Source organism: Montipora capricornis, chromosome 11, assembly GCF_036669925.1.
Source record: "Montipora capricornis isolate CH-2021 chromosome 11, ASM3666992v2, whole genome shotgun sequence".
Taxonomy (NCBI): Eukaryota; Metazoa; Cnidaria; class Anthozoa; order Scleractinia; family Acroporidae; genus Montipora; species Montipora capricornis.
In genome coordinates, this window is record NC_090893.1 from 7,933,741 (window position 1) to 7,942,905 (window position 9,165).

The following is a 9,165-nucleotide window of genomic DNA, read 5'->3' on the forward strand; positions in this document are numbered from 1 at the left end:
GATTGATTACGTGAATTGATTGATTGATTGAATGATTGACACTGGATTGACTTATTGAGAGCTCAAAGTTCTGTTCAAAAGACCGATGAGTTTTATTAACAAAATTTATCCGAATTCAGCGACTGTGAACTGTAAACGCAATTAAGCAAAACGTAAAAACAAGTACTTAAAATTTGAGTACAACAGCAAATACAAAAGGCGATAGGGATGGGCAAAATTGAAGAAGATTGAAAATGGATTGCGGTTGAGGTTTTGAAAGCTGTTCAGCTCAACAGTTTTTCAAAGTTTTTCTCTGTTGTTTGTCACCTAAATTATGTATGCTTAACTGATATTTATTTGTCACGAAGCGAGAATAAAGGCCTTTTTGACTGATACATCATCAAATTCCCCGTAACTGCATGACATAAAATGTTATGCATGGCAGTCAGTAAGGAGAATTAACATTCAAATCTTGGAAGCGAAAGGGTCAAATATTTCATAGCATCGTTAATTCTGATTGGTTCAGTTCTCCCAAAATACTCATACTTAATTGGGTCATTCTCAAGTAGCTATTGCTTTTAAAGTATCTAGGAACGTTGACGGAAGGAGAAGTTTATTCATGGCGAAGGCCGAAGATAATTTCGATCACATTTTCAAGATACTGATCATTGGAAATTCTGGTGTGGGAAAAACGTCATGTCTTCTTCGCTTTACGAATGATTCATTCAAGTCAGGGGTATTGCCAACGACGGGAATCGATTTTAGATCGAAGGTGGCCGTTTGGAACGGCAAACAAGTCCACCTGCAAATCTGGGACACAGGTAAGTTTTTCTCCGTTTCTTACAAGTTGACTACCATCTTACTTAATGACTTTGTTTTATAGCCGGGCAAGAAAGATACAAGACCATAACGACTGCATATTATCGAGGAGCTGCGGGGTTTATTATCATGTATGATATAAGGAACGAAAGTTCCTTTCAAGCGGTCCAGGACTGGTAAGATGGTCATTTAACGATTTACGACAATCACTCTTTGAATTTTGTGACCGATAAACGTACCATTAGAATCAGAGTAAAATATTTGTTATGGACCTTGTTAACCTTTGTGTCAGAGATTGCTATCGATGTGATTGATTTTACTTTCGTTCTCCACTCATGCATGACGTCGCCAAAGTAAACTGATTACTCGTCCGTTATACAGTATACCAAACATCTTGAGCTCCAGACTATCTGATTATTCCTTCGCATATCGAAAACAGATAAATACGAAAATTCGTATTAAAGACTGTTCACTGATTATAAGAATTTGCTTTGAGGTAATTGAGGCGAGACACTCTGTAAGCCCTTTATCCCTCGGGATAAAGAGACAATCATATGACTGCACGCACATATCTGGATCAAAGATACATAAAAGACACAAGAAACAGCGAAAGTAGAAGGGTTTAGTTGGCTAGGATGTTAATATTTGTACTCTCTTAAGCTCAATAGAAATCTTTCGGTTTAATGGAATCTTCCTTGGCGTCAATCAATTATTTTCTAAATGGAGGTCTTCTTTTGTGCATGTTCGCCCATTATGACTGTTTTACATGTGGGTGATGTCAGTCACGTGTGACACAGGCGAATGCAGATAAAAAAAGAGGTCGCTTTGGTTCCAACCTGCACTTGGCATCGAACGAAAGATAGAGAAAGAGGTTTCCTGTTGCGCCCTCGTATTGTCTCGTTGAGTAATTGATTTATTGAGAGCTCAAAGTTCTGCTCAAAACGACTAATGAGATAAAGAGCTGTGTCACGAAATTTAGCCAAATTCAGCGACTGTGAACTGGCAACCAAAACCACAAGCGAAACGTAAAAATAACTACTTAAACTTTTGAAGAAAGGTTTGAATAAAACAGCAAATGCAAAAGGAGGCGGGGATGGGAAAAATTGAAGAAGATTGAAATGGACTGCACTTGGGAAAACTGTTCAGCCCGACAGTTTTTCAAAGTTTTTCTCTGTTGTTTGTAACTTAAATTATGTGTGCTTTAGTGATATTTATAATTTTTGTCACGAAGCTTTGAGTCGTGTTGTTTAAAAGTAATTCTAGGTTAACGTTAAGTTTGCGCGCGGCGAGTAGGGGTAGATAATGGCTAAAGTCACGCAAAATCAACTGCATTGTGGTCACACAGCCCTTAAATACGTTTAGAGTCCGTACCTCAGATCAACTTTACCTGTCACCTCGTTCGTCATGATCAAATCGAAAAAAATCAAGTCTGTTGCTCCTCCCAAGAAGCGAGAATTTTCGTGAATACATGCTGTCACTCGTAGGTTCATTGCGGTCAACGCATGGTTGATTTGGCTCATTTCAATCTGCAGTCTTGCGAGTTGTAGAAGAACAGAGAGGTAAAAATTACGGCGGTTACTGTCCGTTCTACCACTAAAATGCATTGTATCGTTTCCATCTCGGTAACCGGGCTGAAATGTTCACTGTATGGAAAATTTATTGTTTTTGCACGAATTACCTTTTTGTGAAAAGTAGGTCAAAAGTTCGTCTAAGCAATGAATTCAGCCAATGTATATCTCCTTTGCATAATCCTGCGAGTGTGATCGTTTCTATTTTGCGACGTCAGCAACTGGCTCAGTGATATAGGACTGCAAAACAGTCGCTCCAAACTCCAAAAATGCGGCTGTTTTGCAGTGTCCGGAGACCTGACATAGGTTCAGTTTACCGACACCAGATACTTATTTAAGTACTAGTTTACCCAAATGGTAGAAATGCTGCCGAGGGGAAGGGAGATGTTCAAGTGTAATTTCCGTAATCTAGTTTGTGCGAGAGATTGAAGGGAGATTTTAATAGGTCTTTGAGCAGGGTCAGAACTGAAACAGTACCCTCATCCTGACCCCACTCGAGAAAAGAAAGAAAACAGTTTGAGGATACGAGCATGGTCTTAATAAGCGCCAAGCACTATGATTCATGATTCATGTGTTTGCCTTTCGTGACGCCATACAGTCTGTTGCCCAGAATCCGACCACTTCATTTTAAAACTGCTATAATTCTCCTTCCTTACCCGCAAGTGCTGTTAAATTTGACTCTCTTAATAAATTTAGTTTGTTATGTAATGAAAACAAACTTTGCTTTATTACCTTCGTTTCCGTTTCTACAGATGTCGATTGCTGCCCAGTATCCGACCACAGAAATAACAACGTAATTAAATATACCTGTAGAAATTTATGGACAAAAAGTTGAAAAAGGCGAGGAAAAACTGGTTGGGGGTGCTAGCTTACAAACATATTGTAGTTCCATAGTTTAACTATTCTGTTAAAAGTACGAGGCCCTGAAAGGTAGATGTTTTTCAAAGAGGAGTGCGTAGATTAAAGGAGTTACTTTGTCTTGCACGACCGAGGGAAAAAAAGATACGTAGTTCAGCATCTAAGTCAGTACTACATTAAAGGCATTTATAAAATAAGAGCAAGTCTTTAAGTTCGCGATCTAGAGAGAGTGGAATTGAGTCTTGCATGGTCAGCCGCTCCTTTTACGACGTCTTGCCTCTGCACTTTCGTAAAATACACCTGCTTGCACATCTCTGCACCTGTTGGTCGTATTCTGGGCGTGAGAAGTGACAAATTTATTGATGATTCTGGCTTCCTTTATTCTAAAAACATTACATTTCAGGACGAATTGAAGGGTGTTCTAGTTATTTGTAGTCTTTGAAAACTCTCAATGCAAATATCGAAAGGTTCCTTCGAAAAAATCATGTTTTATAGACCCCTTTCTTCAACAGCGATCGCTTTACTGCGTAGTGAAAGCCGTGGTTGCAAGCTTCTGTTGATCCGACCGCGCATCTTAATTCCTCAATTCACGCATAACCACAAGTCCTTGCGCCTTTGACCATAATCCCCTGCGTTTCGAAGGAAAATGTGTTCCTCTCCCGATTAGAGAGCTGCCTCGTTCGTTCGTTGCGGCAGCAATTGAGATATCAGATACTAATTCAAGTGATGTCTTAAATGACTTGAATTGATAAGCGGTTATGCTAAAAAGTCATAATTTCTATCGATGGGGGACCGACATGGTTTTTGAGTGGTCTTTGCCCCTAACGTAAAGGCCCAGTCAAACGGCAAACGGGTTCAACATTTGTTTCAACATCCGTTCGATTTTGGTGAACATCCCCTTTCACACGTGTTAAAACATGTTGAATCGAAGTTGAAGTAGCGTGCGAAAGCAGACGTATTTCCGACCGCCGGAAATACGTCTGCGTTCATAGGCTAAAGTTGAAGCGATGTTGAATGAGTTTAAAAGCGTTTAAACTTTTCTTCGACGACCATTCAACATTTGTTCTGTTTTCCCGAATGTTGAATGAAGGCGAAGCCGTTTGCCCCCCTCTTTCAACATTGTTGGGCATGCGCGTACGCACTAATCGGTCTCAATGACGTATCCATGTTCGTATCCATAGTGACAAGTTCGTATCCATAGTAACATCTGCGGCTGCAGCCTGGGACTCAATACCAGGCCTCTCGTGAAGCTTTGTTGAATCAAATGTTGACGATGTGTTGAAACCATTTGACCATCCCGGCAGCCAACATCGTTAAAGAAAATCGAACGGATGTTGAAGCAAGTGTTGAAACCGTTTTCCCGAACCTTAAAGGGATTTCCCATGAACAAGCGGAATGGTCTTGTGTTAGAAAGAGTAAAATCCTTAAGTATTAATCTCCAGGAGGGAAGGGGTTAAGGTGGACATTAGTTTTCGAATGGACGTAGGTGTTGTTAACTTTTAAAAGAACTATAAATGAATTTGGCCTTGCTTCATAGGTTAACACAAGTGGAGACACATTCTGGGCCAGATGCGGAGATCGTACTTGTTGGCAACATGAACGACATGGAAAAGGACAGAGAGGTCGCGTCTGAGAGAGGCAAACAGCTTGCTGAGAAATTTGGGATAGAATTTTTGGAGACAAGTGCAAAACACAACATTAATGTCGAACGGGTGTTTGAACGACTGGTGGACATCATTTTGACAAAGATGGCAGAGAGCTCGGAAACTGTTGATGGACCGGAACCAGCGACTGTGAAATTATCGGACAATCCAGTGCAAATTGATTGGTGCTATTGTTGATCCTTGGACATTTTACTGGTCTCACAAGGTGTAACGAGGTAGTTTTCCACTGTCTACGGAGTTTGGGTCGTATGCGTACGTTACGCTTGGCAATTTTTTGTGCAAGATGTCTTTTTTGCAATTAAGTAGCAATAGAAGTTGCACACAAAAAAATGTCTTTTGCCGTACAACAAAACGTGTAAAGAGTGAATTCCCCCAGTTTTTGACATTTTTTTCGCTGTGCCTTAAACTTGTTATTTCTTGATAGATAAAATTCAAACAATTGTCAAAAACAGGAAATAATATCCAAATATCAGAACTAAACAATAGACCATTTTCTGTTTTGTGCTCAGTTACCCGACCTCTGAGTAAAAGCGAGTCCGGAGTTGACCTTTGCTTTGATACAAACCCCATTGCTTTTGTTATGTAAATCATGCTGTTGTAAAGCTATTTACATAACAAAAGCAGTGAGTCTTGTATCAAAACAAGGACAACTCCAGCCTCGCTTTTATTCAAAGGCCTGGTAACTAAGCACAGAACTGTAAAATGGTGTACGGCCATAGTATAGGTAGTTTTGACCTTACGTCATCGCCACCATGTTGCGGGAAGAACACAAAAGATCTCTCATTAGCTGCTTTTGCTCGTCCACCAGCAATTGTACATTATTGCATTGTTATTTGTGTCTCTAGGGATTGGTTGCAAACCACCGATTGCCATTATTTATTGTAATCATGAAGTCCCCTGAAACCATTCAAAGCTTCACTCCCATCTGTCTTTTAAAGCCGGTACTATTTAAATTATAGTTAGTTTAGTTTGCATATGAATTACAGTTAGTTTTAATTTCAATATGAATACAAAGAAATTTCCTTAAAAATATTTTGCTATTTGAGGGATTGCATACCAGAATAATCCCACGCTGGCTTGTTGCAGAAATCGTCCTGATACTTCCTTTCTTGGGACCCATCGTCATCATTTTCTTTCTCTACCTTTTAACCTAAAGACCTCAAGGATCGAAGAAAAAGCCTGTATCATTTCCCGTCCTTCCTTAATCAGAGGGGTTCGATTTGAGAAAACTGAGAAGCGCCTCAAAATGAAGGAAGTCGAAGTTCAAACAGGACTCTTTTAACTTACAAAAAATGTAGAGAGTTAAGGAAAATGTACTCCGTATTAGGTAAAGGAAGTAAAAATAAACTCGAAATTGCCTTCGTACCTCCCAAGAACTTTGTCCAGTCCTTGCTTTCTCGTCGTTGAGCTTCCTCTCCAGACAAGTGTATTTTCACTGAGATAAATCCTGGACGCAATGTCCTGTAAAAAATTTTCAACTGTTGAAAAATTCATTGGTACCTTGTAAACGTGGCGTTCTGAGTTCAAATTATACAATAAGAAAAATTTCACCGGGAAAAAGTTAAATTATCTCCATCTTTTTGCGAAAGATAGTCGTTTTGACCCGACCTCATTAAATATTCAAATTGAACGCAGCTTTTCGAGGGTAGAATTCCGAATGCACGTGCTGCACAAGCCAAATTTCCCCGTACCGCAAATTTGCCCATCTCTTGAATTCGAGGCTTTAGCAGGGTTGATCTTATAGACCCTATGCAAAAATGGCTGCCTTTAAATTATTATTTTGTTCATATTCAAAATAGCCCAACTAACCTCGTTTTTGAGACAAAAGTTCTAAAGAATTTGTTATCCCGAACGAGGTTAGTTGGGCTATTTTGAATATGAACAAAAGAATAATTTAAAGGCAGCCATTTTTGCATAGGGTCTATTAAAGGCCCGGGCAAACGAAAAACCTTAACACAGTAACAATGATTACAACCAGGTTTTCTGAGCCTGCGAGACTGAGCACCCCGAGCAAACCATTGTTTTAACAAAAACCGCTGGTCAGCAACCTGGGCAAACGGCTTCAACATCCGTTCGATTTTGTTGAACAGCGATGTTGAAACTGTTTGCTCCCCCTTCCCCTCCCCCTCTCCCCACATTTCAACCGCGTTGAAGCTGAATTGATGTTGAATGAGTTAAAAAGCGTTTAACCTTTGCTTAAACAACCATTCGACTTCAATCCGTTTGCCCCCCCCTCTTTCAACACTAGGGATCTTAAGCACGCGCGTTTTTGAGATGCGGACGGCAACCGGAAGTGAGCTGTTTTCCCTTTTAACTTGTCTTCACACAACCACATTTACATTACTAAGTGTCTTTTCTCCATTAGAGATGATTAGTATAAAAAGCTGGGAGACACCTCTGTCCTGGCACGCGAAATGTTCTCTTCCGGTTGCCGTTCGTGTCTCAAAAACGTGCGTGCTTAAGCTCCCTACTTTTGGGTAAGCGCGCGCGCACTAATCGGTCACTTAAAGACGTATCCATGTCCCTATCCATAATATTTAACAACTATTCGCCGAAGTGGAGGTGACACCGACACTAGTATGTATGTACTAAAACAGTGAGATAATACAGCAAAAAAATATGATTTTAACTCATTTATCCCTACAAAGATTACAATATTTTCGGGCGCAAATTCCGCGCGAATTGCTCGGAGTTGAATAGTTAACAATTATTCCATGAGCCGCGTTGGATATGAGATGGTAAATAGCCAACGAGGTACGTAGAGCCGAGTTGGCTATAACCAGTCTTATATCCAACAAGCGCTCATGGAATAATTGTTTTGTTAAATTTTTCAAACTCCAAAAGTTTAGAAAGAACGAAATACGAGCGAAAAAATCGAGCAAATCTGAGCGAAATCGAAAAAACTTTAATAATGAGAACTGATGCAATGTTGTGTAATACCTTGTGGTTATACAGACGCAAGCTCATCACAAAAACATTTCTTACCTTTTCGCGTACTCCTAAACGTCGGAATTAATCCAGACTTTCCACAAAAACGTTTTTTTGGTGCTTTATTCAGAGAAAAATTCGGGGGGAAAAACTTTTAGCTTAGCAACTCTTAGCGCAATCATTTACCATATAAGGTCAAACTAAGGTATATGAGCTTTAAAAGACAGATGGGAGTGAAGCTTTGAATGGTTTCAGGGGACTTCATGATTACAATAAGGTATATGAGCTGAGACTATTGACCTGTGGCCCTTGATAAATGATAAAGTTAGCAAATGCAGGTTGAAGTTATGTTTATTTGGGAATAAAACGAAAGCGTAGCCAATCAAAATGCAGGATTTGCATTAGTCCACTAGTTGTAGGTGGGTGATACATTGGGTGATACTAAATACTATTAAAATAATCTCTGTCAAACGTTTTCAGGCCTTCTTCATTTTTTAGTGAGTTTTACAAAATATGTGAGGCAGCGAGGAATATAATAAGAAGGAAAACATTACCTGAAAGCTAACCGTTGCAAATAAGTGCTTTGTCTCTAAGCTCTATTTCTCTCAGCTTTACGGTGATTTTCACTGAAATTAATTTTCTCTTCTTCTTCTTCTTCCTTGGCTTTTCTCGAGGCTTTCTTCGCTTAAATTTCTCAAATTTTGTCGCCTCTTGTCTCATACTCTTTCGCTTTTCTTCGACTTTCTTGTTCTTTATTTTGCTCTTCACTAATGTGATTTCCCGCCAGAAAAACGCGGGTTCCAAATGCAAGGCTGCCACGCGATTTCCCGCCAAGCCGTTGTTGAATGTAACTGTTTGCCCACTCATAAGTCAACATCGTTCAACTTCGTAACGGATATTGAAGCAAATGTTTACCGTAAGGCGTTTGTCCGGGCGTTAAGCTTGTTTTGAATTGTGCAATAACCGGGGAAACGTCAAATGTACGGCCAAGATTCTCTTAGTACGAGTGAAATTGATTTTTTTCCAGGCTCAATGAAACCTTGATTTCGCAGCGATTTCACCTAATTTTTGCATTGAGGGAGAGAAATAACTTGGCAAGTAAAGCTGGAAAAGAGGTTTTTCATGAGTTAAGCACAAGCACTAGTCGTCCCAGACTGTCGTTTGCCATCGACGACGTACAGTACTACACAACTACAGCATATTTTGGATAACACATATCCTGGACCATTTCCTCGATTGTCTATAGAGCGCGAGTATTAAGATGGTCCAAACTTTTTGTGGGTGATGGCCTTTTGGGTATGGCGCGCTTTTACCGTCAAAATTCAAACATGTATTCGGCAATTCAAACA

General features: G+C 39.8%; 1 protein-coding gene across 1 annotated transcript; it reads left to right on the forward strand.

Annotated features, from left to right (window-relative positions):
* Nucleotides 1-539: 539 nt before the first annotated feature.
* Nucleotides 540-6,261, forward strand: LOC138023801 (ras-related protein Rab-3-like). Its single transcript, XM_068870873.1, has 3 exons — nt 540-800; nt 863-974; nt 4,762-6,261. Exons 1-3 carry the CDS (start codon nt 599-601, stop codon nt 5,063-5,065), a joined length of 618 nt encoding a protein of 205 aa, XP_068726974.1. The 5' UTR covers nt 540-598; the 3' UTR covers nt 5,066-6,261.
* Nucleotides 6,262-9,165: the final 2,904 nt, after the last annotated feature.

Coding starts and splice junctions, on each gene's coding strand:
- LOC138023801 (XM_068870873.1), top strand. CDS start 599: ATGGCGAAGGCCGAAGATAATTTCGATCACATTTTCAAGATACTGATC. Junction 801..862: donor CCTGCAAATCTGGGACACAG/GTAAGTTTTTCT, acceptor TTTGTTTTATAG/CCGGGCAAGAAAGATACAAG. Junction 975..4,761: donor TTTCAAGCGGTCCAGGACTG/GTAAGATGGTCA, acceptor CTTGCTTCATAG/GTTAACACAAGTGGAGACAC.